This window comes from Microtus oregoni, unplaced genomic scaffold, assembly GCF_018167655.1.
Source record: "Microtus oregoni isolate MIOR12 unplaced genomic scaffold, Mior012 000064F_ref0000363, whole genome shotgun sequence".
Classification (NCBI taxonomy): Eukaryota; Metazoa; Chordata; class Mammalia; order Rodentia; family Cricetidae; genus Microtus; species Microtus oregoni.
In genome coordinates this window covers 82,631-98,616 of record NW_024543874.1, presented here as the reverse complement: position 1 = coordinate 98,616, position 15,986 = coordinate 82,631, and the positions used below count along the sequence as shown (strand labels likewise).

At 51.0% G+C, this 15,986-nt stretch overlaps 3 protein-coding genes across 3 annotated transcripts in view; all 3 read right to left on the bottom strand.

Annotated features, from left to right (window-relative positions):
- Positions 1–15,400, bottom strand: part of Hoxa3 (homeobox A3) — a 43,910-nt gene extending 28,510 nt beyond the window's left edge. Inside the window, exons 1-2 of the mRNA XM_041640745.1 lie at positions 15,360–15,400; positions 3,189–3,292 (exon numbers count right to left, since the gene is read on the bottom strand). The gene's annotated coding sequence lies outside the window, so the exon portion shown is untranslated. The remainder of the gene's footprint in view (positions 1–3,188; positions 3,293–15,359) is intronic.
- Hoxa5 (homeobox A5) lies at positions 4,160–8,243 on the bottom strand. Its single transcript, XM_041640557.1, has 3 exons — positions 8,028–8,243; positions 6,142–7,051; positions 4,160–5,196 (listed from the first exon to the last, which is right to left on the bottom strand). Exons 1-3 carry the CDS (start codon positions 8,241–8,243, stop codon positions 4,946–4,948), a joined length of 1,377 nt encoding a protein of 458 aa, XP_041496491.1. The 3' UTR covers positions 4,160–4,945.
- Positions 8,751–10,932, bottom strand: Hoxa6 (homeobox A6). The gene is made up of 2 exons (XM_041640747.1): positions 10,491–10,932; positions 8,751–9,010 (listed from the first exon to the last, which is right to left on the bottom strand). The coding sequence occupies exons 1-2, from the start codon at positions 10,930–10,932 to the stop codon at positions 8,751–8,753; spliced, it is 702 nt and encodes a 233-aa protein (XP_041496681.1).
- Positions 15,401–15,986: the final 586 nt, after the last annotated feature.

Here is a 15,986-nt window from a genome sequence, read left to right as displayed (position 1 = left end):
CCAAGCACAACAAATCTGGGCTTCCCCTCCAGTTCTGAAGACTAGTTCTCTGGAGCCCCCTCCCTGTTTGGCTGAACCCCTAGGTTGAACCCCTCACTTTTGTCTTGGCATCTTGTTTATACTCTTGTCATTAGCTAGAAGAAAATTTCCCCAATGGAAGCCAAAGGGCTACAGCCTAAGCTACCCTGCCTTCTTTATGATGGGCAGGGCAGGAGGAGATTCCAGCCAGAGAAGGAGTCGTTAAGGGCATCTTGGAAGTTGAAACAGTTGCCTTCCTCTCTAACAGCCAATCTTCTGCACTGTGGTTGTAGGGATGCAACATTCTCCAACTCTCAACAAGTGAGAACCACTGTTTCTGGTAGAAAACTCTGTCTTACTCTCCCAGAGCCAAAGGAAGCAGGGCAAAGTGAGGAATCATAGGAGAAAAAGGATCTTGGCATGATGCTTGAGTTTAGACCAGGGAAACCCTAAAAAACCCCTAAGCAAGTGTTACCAGAAGTGTCCTATGGTACTCACAGTCAAGGGAATACACTCTTCCTGGTTTGGAGAAACAAACAGGGCTCTGCACATTTCCGCTACCTTCTCCTTTTACAAGAGAACACACAGATTTCTGCCACCAACTGAAGCTGGATGTCTTCATAAAGCCCTCAGTGGGAGGGTCTCTCTCTCTCTCTCTCTCTCTCTCTCTCTCTCTCTCTCTCTCTCTCTGTGTGTGTGTGTGTGTGTGTTCCTCTTTTTAAAAAAGATTCAAAAGAATCCATAAAAAGATATAACTCATCTACAAAATGAGCAGATAACCAATCACCTTTTTAAGTACGCTTCCCATGAAAACAGAAAGAAAACATTTCCTCCAATAACAGTCCCATAGATCTAACTGGATGCTGTATTTCTCAAAAGTCACTTAACTCCACGTGGGTCAACCTGCCCTCTTAAATTCTACTTAAGCCTTGTGAAGATTAAAACAGACAGAAATAAGCAAGCTGACACCACTCATGGCCTGTATTATTTTTTTTTTAATTTGTGGGGAAGATCCCTGAGAATGTATTTGGTTCGATACAATACCATCAGCTTTTGTACCCACTCCCACACCTCAGGGTGTGGCCAGCGGGTGCTGTGGAGGCTTTCTTTCTCCTAGATACATCCACGAACACCAGCATTTCTATGACCCTTGGGTGGTTTTTCTCCCCTAGTTTCAGCCACCAAAAATTAGGCAAGCAAAATCACCAGACATATAACCGAAAGAGAACAACAACCCAGCATTTTCTAATAACTCAGAGCAGCAAAACAAAGAATCCAGCATCCCAAGACACATCAAGTAGTAAGAAGCCATTTTCATGTAAAATTTTTGACTCCAGTTTTGACTCTAAGAGATGGACACTGTCTTCCTGAGTACTGAAGTTTCAATATTCACTCCACACAAAATAACTTTGTGGAGTCCTCAGCTCCACACTGTTTAGGGGAAGTGTGATTTTTTTAAGAGAGTTCCCCCCCCCAAATGTCCTAGGTTTTTCTTTCTTTGTATCTTTGAATTTGGGGCTTCTGTGGGTCTACATTGAATGAAAGAGAGGGATGTATGTGTAAGCAACACTTTAAAATGTTTCTCTTTAAGCACTTGGCCAATTCCTTTAGCAGCTAATACTTAAAAGGGGGGCCTACCCAGCTCCAGAGAAAAAGAAGAGTCCTTTCTTATTTTCATTTTTTTTTGTTTCATGTCTAAATATAGGTGGAAATATTGGCTGAGCTCTTCAAACAGGATTGGGGAAATCTATTAGGTCTCTGATGGGTACCTATCCTGAAAAGACCCCAGAACAGGCCAGCAGGTCCCTAGTTATTTGGTTTGCTTTTCCATTGAAGGACGTGGGAGGCTGGGGCCCGGATGGAATTGTACCCAGGAAATTTTTATTTCACCTAACTTCACTCATTGGTGCAATTATGGAGACTGTTTTGGAAAACATATATTATGTAAATTTCCTGGGATCAAACAGAAAGAACAAATAACAAAAGAGATAAGGAAATCTCCTACTGACAAACGAGCAATTTCTTCCTAAACTACCCTTTATGGTGTGTCAAGAAAAACAACCTAATGACTCTAGGAACTTTTAAGTTGGGCATTGAAGACACCTCAATTTCCCTCAAAACTTTAGGCACAGTTTCAGAAGAAGGAATTGGTCTGCATGTTGTATAGGGGTATGCTTCTCTCTGCCCTTAGTGTTATCTAGGGAGTCACCTAACTTGCCTTTTGGGGGTCCTGAGCATTGATGTCTTTCTCCTACAAAGAAATGGAGGAAAAGGAAAGAAGGGAGGCAGAAGAAAGGCAGGCGGAAGAAAAGAAAGCGCTTTCACCCCTTTCAGTTAGCCTGGGGATTCAAAGACTAAAGTTAAATCCGGCCATAAAGTTTATTGCTTCAGACTCACAGGCGGGTGAGAACACGGAGGCAAAAAGAAAAGAACTGGCGAACAGGGTTCAGGGCCTGGCCCTGTTGGGGGAAGCTGAGTACCCTCTACCTCCTAGGTGGGGACCCGCTGCCCCCAGCATTCTGTGGGTGCTAGCAGTCTGGTCTCTGCCACACAGCCAGGGCCCCAGCCAGCTTCTGCTGTCTCCAGCCAGTCTGAAACCCAGCATCGAAGGCCGCCGCCTCAATTCAGTCCTGCCAAATGACCCTGGCCCGCGAAGACATATTGCCACAGCCCCATAAGGAATCCCGCCAGTATCGGCCTCGGCCCTGCCCTGGCCTTTCTTTCAAACTCTCCAGTTCAGTTCAGCCTTCTACTTCAGTGGCCCGAGCCCCTTCAACTCCCAGGCCGGGCATCTTAGAGCTCCGCGACCCCCAAAGGGCCTGGACCTGGTCAAGCTTAGAAAGAGGGACAGGGGTTGCCAAGTTTCACACACAGACCCATTCTCACACACACAAAAAAATCATCTTTTTGCACGCCGGCGGGAGCAGCGGAAGTCATTAACATCCCCGATTGTGAGCAATTAAAGTTAGGCCTGGGATGCGGCTCGGCCACAGGCGCTGTTCACCGTGCTGCCCCCACAAAGCTGGCTCTGACTTTGCTAATTTGGGCAGAGGGAAAAGTTTCTTCTCCCATTTTTTAATTCAGAGACAGTTTCAGCATTACTGAGCCAGAGAGAAAGAAGAGCAAGAAACTTTTCGGAGTGCAAATAAACTCGAGAGGCGAGAGCTTACCTTAACTTGGAGGGAGCCATTTTTCAGAGAGTTTTGAGAACTTGTGGTTTGGACACTTCTGGACCTAAAATTGACAATTTGAATGACCAGGCAGCACACGTAGCCTGCAAAAGAGTCAAATGGAGTCCAGCGTTAGTGAGATTATATGTTATGTGGTATATAATGTTGGATGTCAACTCCCCAAAACCATAAAACTTACTTTAATGGCCCCACGTGACGTTTTATAGCCAGTGAGCCGATCTGTCTGTGCTATGGATGATTTTACGATCTAATTCATAGACAAAACCCTATTCATTTGGCACCCAAATGTCATCTAGCCGGAACTGGGGCTTATAAAGTTTACTGTTGTATAACTTTGCAAAGGCAAGGCGGCATCCGTGTAAGCAGTGGGTAAGTGTGCAAATCTCTAGTGTGCTTTTGCCGCTCTGAGGAGTTCCCAGTGGAGCTAGGACGGGGTAAGTACTTTCCATTCGTAGCAAATTAATTGTAGCAAAAGAAGCCAACTGGGTGAAGTAAGAGGAGTGGGGAAGGGGTACTAGGGTGGGTTAGTGGGCAGGGGGTTTGAGGTCTACATCCTGGCAGAGGATCCCCTTCAGCAAGGCCTAGGATAGCCTTAGGGATGAAGGATCTGTGTGGGCCGGACTGTGGCTAACAAAGCCCTGGCTTTTCTCTCTCTTTCTCTCCTTTTTGGCACCCACTAAGTTAACTTGGTTTCCTCAGAGATGGACAGGGTTGACTCAGGCCTTGGAAACTCTTACAGCTTTTCTTCCCACCTGCTTCTGGCCTGAATTTTCTGATGGCTCAGAGTTAGGAAGGCCGTGTGAGTCAAGGTGGTGGTGGGAGGCCACCCTGAAGAGGCAAGCTGCCCAGGTAGCCTCAGACGCACCAGCTTCCAGCACGGCTGGACAGACAGAAAAACAGAAAGAGCCCTAGATTGCTGTTTGGCACAAATCAGACGACCAAGAGAACTTACAATAGAAAGTTTATTGTTTGTTTCCAGTCAGTATTTTTTTCCTCAAAAACAAATACAAAAAAAAAAAAAAGCTGATCACAGTTTGCTTAAACAGCCAGACTCGAACAAAATTTGTAACTTTGTTCACAAAAACATACATCACTGAAGCTGCGCTTAGAAGAGCCACTTCCAGAGTTCGTGCAAAGGGTCCTACAAAGGCACGCAGGGACACACCGCTTGGAGTCACAGTTTTCGTCACAGTCACTAGCCACTACACGATGAACAAGTTAAGTTGTGTCTCATCAAGTCACCTCTACAACAGCATTAATTACACAAGGAATATAGGTAGTTTGGATAAAAATATCTTTAACAGCTTGGAGCTATTGAGACAGGAACACTTCCACGCACATGCACGTTAACCAACTCAAGTGCAACACATAACATTGGCACTAAACGAGGTTGGGGGGGAGGGCTTTTTCTGTGTGTGTGGTTTTTTTTTTCTTTCTTTTTTTTTTGTTTTAGTTACTTCAAGTAACACAGCTTGCTTCATATAAATAAGTTAAAACATCTATTTTTTTTTCAAGACAAAGCCATTCAGGACAAAGAGATGAACAGAGGCAGATCTACTTATACAGGCGCTATAATGGCAATAAACAGGCTCATGATTAAAAGATGAATTAGGGCAACGAGAACAGGGCTTCTTCACAGAAGGAACACAGGGGGAGTTTGAGACAGTCACCTTAGTACTGACATGACGGAGGGAGGGCTCCGCTAATACTGCTCAGTACTTTAACCGCCCAGAGGCTCAGGGGCGGAAGGCCCCTCCCGCCGCGGCCATGCTCATGCTTTTCAGCTTGTTATCTTTTTTCCACTTCATCCTCCGGTTTTGGAACCAGATTTTAATTTGTCTCTCGGAGAGGCAAAGAGCATGTGCTATTTCAATTCTTCTTCGGCGGGTCAGGTAGCGGTTGAAGTGGAATTCCTTCTCCAGCTCCAGGGTCTGGTAGCGCGTGTAGGCCGTCCGGGCCCTTTTGCCTTCTGGGCCGCCTATGTTGTCTGCAACAGAAAAGTCAGCGGTTTAGCCACCAACTCCTTAGCACCTGGTTCTAAGACTCAGCCAGGGTCCTGAGCTGAGGGAAAAGGCTCAACAAGTCCCCCCCGCCCTTTCCCCCCTTCCCGAATTTCCTTCCCTCTTCCTTTCTGAAGTGAAAAACAACAGAATTGGGACTCTGGGCACAACCGGCCCACCTGAGACTGGAACCCCGTCTTGTAGGACAGCCTGGCTCTCCCTCGACCCCATTCTTCTCTTTGGCCCTCCAGGAGTTGTCATAAGCAGGGTATTGCCCTCCCAAGCTGCCCACCTCTCAGAAACGCACCAAAGCACTGCCTTTTTCTGAGTTCCCAAGTGGCCTCCGGGTCACCCACTGTTAAAGTTCCAGCCGCCCTGGCCGCCTTCTGTTCCAGCCTATACGCTTGGGGCGCCCGCTTTCTTTTTCTTTTCTTTCATTTCCTCTCTCTCTTGGCCCCAAACTTCAGAATCTCGCCTTCCCTCGCCTGATTTCCCCCCCTAAGCCCCTTTTAGGGGGCTGTAATTAGTAACGCTGTTTCCCCAGCGTAGCCCTTCTCATAAATTATCCACCCTGACAAGCCCGATTCACGGCCCCTACTACCATCCCTACCTCTCCATGTCCTGCTCGGCTGGCCTGACCCTTAAGCGCGCTCCAAGGCACTGGGGTTCCACATGGAATTTCTTCCTCTTTCAACATATAAACTTTTGCTCGGCCACCCCATTCCCCCCAGTATTTGCGAATACAGGATGCTGCTGCAGTAATGGGGAGGAAGTAAAGAGGAAGGCAGGGAAAGGAAAACCGCAGGGAGAGGCTCTGCGGGCTGGAGAGAGGCGAGACTAGGCGAGAGACCCGGAGAGAGGCTGCAAAGAACAGAGGGTGACCGAGACCCGCGCCCCCACGGACGCGTGGATCAGAAAACGGCTGGCTTTACCGTGACTAATGTGCAGCTTGCGCATCCAGGGGTAGATCTGAGGTTGAGCTGGCGGCGCCGGGCTCGGCTCGCTCTGGGCGCTCGCCTGCTCGCTGCTGGCAGGGGCGTCCTCCTCGGCTGCGGACGCCGTGCCAACCCCCTCTCTGCTGCTGATGTGGGTGCTGCCCGCGTTGGCCGAGGCGCCGCTGGAGTTGCCCAGGGAGTTTTTGCCGCCGTGGTGGCTGTCGCTGCCGGGCGAGGGAGCCACCGCCGAGCAGGGCAGCGGGTCGGGCGGAGGCGAGTGAGTGGACGTGGCCGGCTGACTGTACCTGGGCTCGGAGGGCGCCGCACTGGCCCCGGCCGCGTAGCTGCGGGCGCGCTCGCCAGAGCCAAAGTGGCCGGAACCCGAACGGCCGACGCTGAGATCCATGCCATTGTAGCCGTAGCCGTACCTGCCGGAGTGCATGCTCGCCGAGTCCCTGAATTGTTCGCTCACGGAACTATGATCTCCATAATTATGCAACTGGTAGTCCGGGCCATTTGGATAGCGACCGCAAAATGAGTTTACAAAATAAGAGCTCATTTGTTTTTTGATATGTGTGCTTGATTTGTGGCTCGCGGTCGTTTGTGCGTCTATAGCACCCTTGCACAATTTATGATGAATTATGGAAATGACTGGGACATGTACTCGGTTCCCTCCTACGTAGGCACCCAAATATGGGGTACGACTTCGAATCACGTGCTTTTGTTGTCCAGTCGTAAATCCTGCCTGATGACCTCTAGAGGTAAACTCGTGCACTAATGGGGGAGTTGGGTGGAGGCGAGAGGGGTGGCGCGCGCGCCCTGGGAGCGTGCCCGCCACCCGCCGCCGCCGTTCAGTCGGACTCGAGCGCCACCCTCTGGAGGCAGGGCGGATCGCATCGCTTCCGACCTTGGGATGCAAGGGCCGGGGTCGAATTGAGGTTACAGCCCATTATGGCAAAATTATTGCATTTCCCTCGCAGTTCCATTAGGATGTACCAATTGTGAGGCCGTCAGCTGCCGATCGCACGCCCGGCGAGGATGCAGAGGATTAGGGGGAGGTGGTGACTTGGAATTATTTACAACAACTTTATTTCCCTGGCTTTGTAGCCCCTCTTATTTTTGTGTAGAGGTTGGGGTCGGTCCTGCCCGTCCGGCCCGCAGCTGTGAATTTTGAAAACACAGATATCACCTTCGGGGAAGGGAAGACCATTTAGCCAATTGAAGAAATAAATCCTGCCCACAGCAGCAGTCACAATTAAGGCTTTTTCTTTTCTTTTTTTATTTGTGAGCGCGTGAAGGGCAGTGTCCCTGCCGCTCTTAAACGACAAGCGTCTATTAAAGACAGCTTTTGTGTAGTGTTCCTCCGAGGCGAGGTCAAATTCCATACACTCGTATAACCAGAGCCGATTTTTCTTCCGTGTAAATACGTTTTTCATATCATTAGTTTGCTATCTGATTTGCTTATTTATCCAGCCTGGAATATCTTCATCCCTGGTCTGGTTCCTTCAGCCAACCGGGCCCCAGGTAGCAGGGTTCTTGGAGAACCCAGAGAGTGGGCCCTGACTCCCTGCAGCCTCTGAGGCTGCTTGGAAGTTGGGAACCATGGATAAAGCTTTTGGGGTCTTGCTTAGACCTCCGGGAGTAAATTGCAGGAACTAATGGAACCATTTCGTGGCAGTGCCTAGTATCTCCGTAGTTATTTTCCTGGGCTCCAAAAGACGAAATCAAATCACAAATGTTGCTGAGAGGCGAGCAGAGTCTTCCTACTAGAGGCCTGGCATCTCAGGCGCCCCTGGCATGCTTATTAGCTAGAACTCTTCAGGCTCCCATGGTCCTGGGCCCCCTCTTTTGGGTCCTGGGAGCTTCTAGGTGGCGGCACCCACTCTGTAAGAGGCAGGGAGTGGGAATCGGGAGCAGGGCTCTTGCAGGAGCTTTGTCGCTCCCGAGCTTGTACTATTCCACTCGCGCCCAGGTTGGTTCGCCTCGGCTGAAGCTGCAGCTCTCCCAATGACTGTTATGCGGCGGCGGCTGAAAGACTTGGTTCTGTCGGAGAAGAGGAGAGTTCTCCTTTGTTCCTCCGGCTTCTTGTTTAGGGGCATCCTGAGAAGCCACGATAGGGCTGGGGCCCAGCTCTTTAGGCCCTTTCTTTCCAGTAGCCAGAGCCGATTTGGCGATGCCCTTCGAGATTTGATGGCGAGGGACCAAGGCGGAAAAGCTCAGACAGCAAACCGGGCACTGCCTGGGGCTCTTTCTTCCCTCAACAACACCGCGTTTGTAGCTCAGGGAGCGCAGAGGCGCTATCACAGCAGCAGGGACATTTCTGGGTGCACCCCGGGACTCCCAAGCTGACTCGGGCAGCAATGGGGGAAAGAACCTGTGTGTGTGTACAGTATGTCTGTCCCACAGCTGACATTAGGTGTGTGAGTTTTGTTTGCTTGTTTTCTGTAATAAGTAAATGCGCAGACTCCTGCAAAGCTTTGGACTTCCCTAAGCTGCAGAAGCACCCGGGTGGGAGCAGGCTGGAACAAAACTTGGGGAGCAGGCAGGAGCACCAGGGGGCAAAGCCAATAGAGGTTAGGACGCTGGCCTGGTCCCTGCCCTGGAGTCTACTCGCCCGCCTTGGCCTCAGAGTCTTCCCCGCTGGGTTGTGTGGAATTGATGAGTTTATTTTCCTTTTTCCACTTCATGCGCCGATTCTGGAACCAGATCTTGATCTGGCGCTCCGTAAGGCAAAGCGCGTTGGCGATCTCGATGCGGCGCCTCCGAGTCAGGTAGCGGTTGAAGTGGAATTCCTTTTCGAGCTCCAGCGTCTGGTAGCGAGTGTAGGTCTGGCGGCCTCTGCGCCCGTGACTCCCATACACCGCACCTGCAGGCAGAAATATGTGGCGGGTAAGCGAGAGCAAACGAATGCACTCCGTGTGCCTTCCCACTGCAGTCTCTAAGCCTGAAAACTCCCTACTGCTACCCCATCGTCTAGCACCGGCAAAAAGCCGGCTGAATGGCAAGGATGATTTCATAAAAAAAGAGACGTTTTCGCCTAAAATCGACTTAGGGCGGGAAATTATTGCTTTTGACAAATGTGTTTTGTTAGAAAACCATTAGAAGCGAGGAAATAGCATGGGCGTTCTTAATTTGAGGGGCCAAAGTCACTGTTTCAAGGGAGGGTAGCGTTTATTTGTCTGTAAATGAAGTGGGGATCCTAGGAGCAGCAAGGAAACTCAATTCTCACATTGGTGTCTGTGAAAGATGCCACGGAGGCTCCTCGTGTGGGATCTCAGTGTAGTTTTGGAAACTGAAATATGGCCAGCCTTCTCCAATCTTTGCATATTGTTAGCAAGCGCTGTGATTCATCTGAAAACTCTCCGCTGGTGGGGGGGGGGGGGTGAGTTCTGAAGCCCTCATGAGGCTCTGTCCTGCTGCAGGGGGAAAGGGGACCCCCTGTGGGATCTTGGAAAACTTGGAGTAAAGAGATGATTCCATAGGTGAGCTGGTGGGATCTGGCCCTGGTAGGACTGTGATGGGCTGTCCCGGTGGCAGAGGTAGCCAAGCCAGGTGTGAGGCTCAGGCATGGTCTCAGGAGGAGATAGAAGTTGGCTTAAAGTGTGAAGTTGAGTGGAAGGTAAAAGTGGGAGGAGAGAGAGAGAGAGAGAGAGAGAGAGAGAGAGAGAATAGGAATATTCTGAGAAGGTGGCCTTCCAAAGCTTCAGAGCTTTGCTGGAGACATTGAAAGAGGTCAAGTGAGGAAAAGAGGGCCTCTGCCTGCCAGGGTTTCTGGGCTTGCGAAGGGCAGAAGAAAGAGGAGGGGAAGTGTGGAGGAGTATGTCCATGGTGTTTTCTGGAGACCCCTTTTGCTTGAAAACTTGAAGGGTGTTATGAGGGTGCAGCTGAGCAGCCTTCTCATCTGGAGCAGACCCCCCCCATTCTGTTGCCCCTGTTACAGGTCTCATATAGCTTGGCAGTGAATGAATCCTTCACACATTCTAAAGTGTCACCTTACATGGCTCTCCTGGCCCAGGCTTTCCTCTGGCTGGGCCTGATTGTCCCACTGGGAATGTTTAGGGCTCTCTCTCTCTCTCTCTCTCTCTCTTTCAAATTAAAAAAAAGACAGATGGAAACTTTGTCCATTCTATTCTTCCTATTCTATCTATCTATCTATCTATCTATCTACCTATCTCTCCTTCCTTTCTCTTTCTCTCCTTTTTTCCTTCCTTTCCCTTCCTTCCTTCTTCCCTTCCTTCCTTCCTTCCTTCCTTCTTCCCTTCCTTCCTTCCTTCTTTCCTTCCTTGCCTGCCAGCTTTTCCATCTCCCTACACTCTCTAGGGTGGGGGAGCAGGGAAATGCCTTACCCGCACAGGAATTCATCCGCTGCATCCAGGGGTAAACAGGGCTCGTGTACTTCCGGTCGGTGCTTTCCTCATGGAGGGCTTTGCCCTGCACGCTGCTGCTGTCAGGTTTGTACTGCTGCTCGGGAGAAAAGTGCAGGTAGTCCCCGGGGCCCCTCTGCTTGCTATTGCCCGAGGGTGAGGCGCCACTGAGGTCCTTATCAGAATAGAAACATGAGGCCCCGTACTCGTAGGATGCCCGGTTGCAGGCCAGGACCGAGTTGGACTGTTGGTAGAAACAAGGTGAGGTGTATGTCTTGTCCGGAAGACTCGATGCCCCGTAAGAGGCCGGGAAGGGCCTCAGCGTGTCATAGCCGGCCGGGTAGAGGGGCAGCTGGCCCAAGAAGGAGTCCTGGCCGCTGGGCAGGCTCCCAGGGAAAGTGGGATTCACAAAATAGGAACTCATTTGCGCGCCCCTCTGCAGGACTGTGATTTGTTGTGTATTAGTACATCTGGCTATAACTATTAGTAGTCATCGAACTGGTTTGTTTCTGGATGGCCGAACGCCAAAAGCGACAGCAGCAAATCGCACCAGCTGACGCAGCGGCGGCCAATGGGAGCGAGCGCCGGAGCCCGCTCCCCGGGGACCACGGCGACCGAGGCAGCAAAGTTACAAACAGCCCCCAGCCCGCCCGCCCGCCCGCCCGCCCGCCCGCCGCCCGCCCGGCAGATTAATGGGCGCACACAGCCAGCCGGCCCCCGCTCTCCCCCACACACCCCTGAACGCCAGCGGTGGGCACGGCCCGGGCAGGGATGTGTAGATCAGAGTCGAGTAGAGGCACTAGTGCCCAGGTCAATGAAAAGGCCCCACCAGGCCTGCCCTTTCCTCTTTCCCTTTTTGCCTTGTTGGTTTTTGCTGGTTTTCTCCTCCAAACAGGAAACCTGACAAGCCTGAGCCAGAAGGGGCGGTGACGAGAATGGCTTTGCTCTGGAGAGCCCTCTGTCCCATGCGGGACCTGAGCTGCCCCTCCCCTTGGACTCCCTTAACAGTGGGTGTGGGTTCTTGCGCTGGAGAAGGGTCTCTGAGAAGCCAGGCCTTCACGCTGCTTTTCAGCTCCGCTCCGCGCTTTAGGGATTCCTGACCGCCTATCCCCTCCCATTCTTACTACAGGTTGGGCCTTACTGCCAAAGGCTGAAAGACCACCCCTCGTAGACCAGGCCCAGGCCAAAGGCAGGGCCTTCCTGTACCCCCTTCTCCCCACTACTGCCCTCCATGTTTGACTCGCCAGTAATGGTCCGTGCCTGCGTGGGCTTAAAGCAAGCAACAACACCCACTGTGCACCGTGTATCCTGTCTGTGAACCCAGAAGAAGGAGAGGCTAAAACCCATAGTTTCAAGAAGAAATGATCTACAGAACAGTGTTTTGTGAGACCGGGAGACCGGACTAGGAAGCCATCCGTGAGACTTAACTCCTCTCACTCAGTGTCCCATGCACGACTCCCCTAAGCTACTGGAATGGCTTAGAGCAGTGACAGATAAAACTCCACATGCACTTTCTCCCTAGACTCACTCTAGAAGCAAGAGAGATGCAGGGCCCCAGCTGAGCAGGGCTCAGAGTGCAGCTCCTGCGGCCCAAATCCTTGCGCGGGGATAATTGATGGGCTTGGCTTCCCGGTAGTACGTTGATTGCGCTGTCGTGGGAGCATACCCACTTTCCCCCTGCCTCCCCACCCCCAAAATACTCCTACTGGGGCAGTAGCTACAAAACCAGAACAGTTCTGTCACTCTGTCACTAGCTCCAGAATCCTGAATTGCCTTGACCACCGGCTCAGGCCTGACGAGTCCCAGATTGGACCTGGAAAGCCTGTCTCGGGCTTCCATGCATAAGGACCAGTCTCATTTTGTAAAACGTGATATCGGTTCCATGGCATTTTCACAGCTGTGTTTGTAGGGCTTATAAAAGCCCTTGATTTGGCTTTAAAATCCCCAATTGCGTGGGCGGCAGAGAGACTGTTTATGAGATTTGGTTGGAATTCAGGAGGTTGCTTGTAAGATCTGTAAAACCCTGGTTCGTGCGCGGACTGACCGGGTTTGGGCCGAGGGGACAATTGGGAATGGTCCTGTAGGAATCTGGTAACGACTTCCTTAATCTCTTCTTTGCTTTTTTTCCCCCTGACCTTCCCTCCTTCCCCCTCAAAAAAGGCGAAAGCTGGAAAAGGTCTTGCCTAAGGTCGGCCTCCAGAGAGCCTATGAAAGCACACCAAAGAAGGCTGTACTACAAATGGTGTGCCGAAGTCTTTATCTCTCCAACCCAGGAAAGTTTTTTTCTTTCCATAAGACCAAGAGTTATCCAAGAGAGGATAAAATTTAGCGTTTCTCACAGAGAAGATGCAATACACAAAACACAAAACATGAAAACTTGGGAGAAAAAAAGGGGAGATTTTTTTCCTTAAAATGCTCTTTGAAGAAAATAAGTTTGAGTTATTGGTTCTTAAACAAAAAAAGCAGATAACAATTATTTCAACCAATGTCATTTGAAGCGAAAATAGTCATTTTGCAAGTGTTAATTGTTTGTTTTTATCGTCTCTCTTTCATTCCTCCATGTCCCGTATAGGGTTGGAGCTGGTGACAGCTTACCACTCGTATATGATGCTTTGATTTGACCTGGATTCTAGATTTAATTGTCTCAGCCAATAAGAGAATTTGATTTCTCAGCTAGGAGCCAGAAAATGTATTTCCAGCTTTTGTAAACATTAAGATGGGAAAAAAATTAAATTGAAATCTTTCCGTGTAAGACAAGGTTAGTGCATATTTCAGTTGGCAGAGGACCTGTTTATTCTTCCATATGTATATATGGGGGGGGGCAGGGAGTCAGTCAGTTCTGATGGATCCACTGAATGGGGAGCAAGATCTCCACACTCTCCACAGAGCCTCTCCTAAGGTTATGAGAGTGACCACCCCAGGACTCTCTGCTAAGTCAAAGCCACACAGAAAACTTACCTTTCATCTTCTCTTCAAAGAGGCTAGGATGGCAGTAGGGTCGCAGAGTTTTCCCTTGCCCTGGGCTGCCCATTGAGCCCCTCCACTTCGGCCAGCCTGGCAGCGGGGCCTGCAGGTGTGTGGGAGGACCCTGAAGGTCCATCTCCATCCAGTCAAATCTCTAGCCCAGAGCCCAAAGCACACAGGTGTGGCCTCTGCCAGTCAAAGGCCCTCTCCAAGAGCCGCCTTCCATCCAATTCTCAGGGCCAGCCAGGCCAGCAAGGCCTCAGAACTACAATTGGTCTCTCCGATGTCAGACTCTCAAAGCCAACGCCTTTCCAGACTGGCAACTGACGTGCGCCCCCAGGGCGCCTTTGGGACGCGTAATTTGGACAGAAGCAGCCACAACCGGCCAAGCGGCCTGTACAACCAGTCTCCATGGTGCTGGGTTGTGGGCGAGGGAAGGACCCGAGTCTATTCCGGCGGCTGAGGTTTCTGTCATGGATAGCCGAAGCAGGGAGGTTTCACAGCCAAACAGACCCTGGGAGATTGCCCCTGATGCCCGCCCCCCTTCCCCTGCTTCTGGGGAAATCTCTGAGGGGCCCCCGTACAGCAGTCGCGCCAGGCTCGAAGAGGCGGGCCGCTGCTGGCGCCCGTCCCGGTGACGGCCACAGCGTGGCAGCAGCGAGCTCCCAGCACGGTCGCAATAAATAATCTGCCCGAGGCAGCCACAGTCAGGCAGTCAGCGGCCCTAGGAGGCAAATGCGGCGGCGCTTTATTTGCCCCTGCCTGGGGCGCACCCACAGCGTTGTCCACTGAACACCCCAAATATCAAAGTATTATTCTTAATTGTCTGGCCTATACTGAGATACTATTTTGTGATAGGAAAACAACAACAACAACAACAACAACAACCAAAAACCAAATAAACAAAAAAGAACTATAGCCCAGAATCTCGCTACTCATTCTCCAATGTCTCTGTCTCTCGCGGGAAGGGTAAATCTGACGTGGTCAGATGCGTTTTCAGGCTCAGCCACCATGACTGGTACCACCGCGCAATGCAAAGCTACAGCCAGGACTGCAGCACTCAGTGCCGCCTCGCGGCTAGCTGTGGTCCTCTCCCTGGTTGCTCAAGAGATAGGGGACCTTGAACATCATCCTTCCACTGTCCTTAGGTTGGTTGGGGCTGCCATCCTGTTATTTCTCAGACTCCGTTTTGCAATTTTCTTTCAGAAACCTTAGGTTTGGTCCTTCCACACTCGCCAACACAACAGTCTTCTGCACCGAAACAGCCCCCATTAGCACCCAATTAATTCGATTCTTTCCACCAACACAGAATTCGACATATGCATCTAGCCCCTTTCTCGGGGGGCTCCAGACTTCACTCTGGTCGGAAAACCGGGCAAATGAAGCAGGCAATCACCGGAGAACTCTGAATTAGTAAGTTTTGCTTTTGTGTTTGCTTGTTTACCTCATCCTCCCTTCTCCCTGAGACTAGCCCCACTGGAGAAAACAGAGAGTTGTGGGCTACCTCGCTTTTCTCTCCCCTCTGCCCACATTCCCAGGTCGGGACCTAGCTGATATTGGGGAAATCAGTTAAATCAATTTGGGTCATGAATGAAATAATCCCAAACCCCAGGGCTTCCCCGGGTCACCGGGGAAGGGGGAGTGAAGACGTAAGCGCTCTTGCCCAGTGCCAGGGCACTGTGCCACAGAGGGAAGGCCGATTTGCCTTGTGAGTGGCGAAGGTGTTGTCGGTAGTGGGTGAGAATGAGTGACGTGTTTGGGCTGTTGTGTGAAGGGACAGAATGGATGATGGTGAGAAATGCCCCTTTTCAAAGTCGTTCTGGGTGTCCTCTGCTTCCACCGTGGTACCTCACCCACCTTTCCCTGTCTCCTTCCCACATGTCTCACCTTCAGACCGCGGCTCCCAGAAGCTCCTGCCTCTCTGACAGCTGTCCGCTTCAGCAGCCCAGGAGACGAATTGTCCTCCTTCCTGGTGCCAGAGGACGCAGGAAATTAGCCAGGTTGTGAGTTGCAAAGCGGCGGCTGCTGCTCCAGGAACTGGACGCGCCCCACCTCCAGCGACAGCGGCGGGCCTGGGCCTGGCAGTGGCTTCCCCTCGCTCGCCATCGCCGGACAAAGCGCAGCCCAGGCAGGCTGAGAAGGCAGAGCTCCGAAGCACGCAGGACGGAGCGGAGCACAAGAATGCGGCTCTATTCTCGCAAGGGAAATTATAAAAAAGTTCATGTTCACGGTTCCTATCCACATGACCGACAGCGGCCAATGGAAGGGCCGAACAACTCATAAAGTTGTATTGCAAAGTTGTAAATTTTCATAAACAACAACGGATTTATGACCCTTTCCCCCATCACTAAGAGGAGGCAGCTCTTACACCGGCGCCATCTTACCACTGAGACTGTCCCGACTTTGGGCTGCAGGTTTTACAGACCCTTTTAGGTCCGATTTATTAAAAAAGAGCCCTAAGAAGCTGGTTTAACCCAGCCAGGAGATAAGAGTGGAGATCTTCGCGGGCCAAGC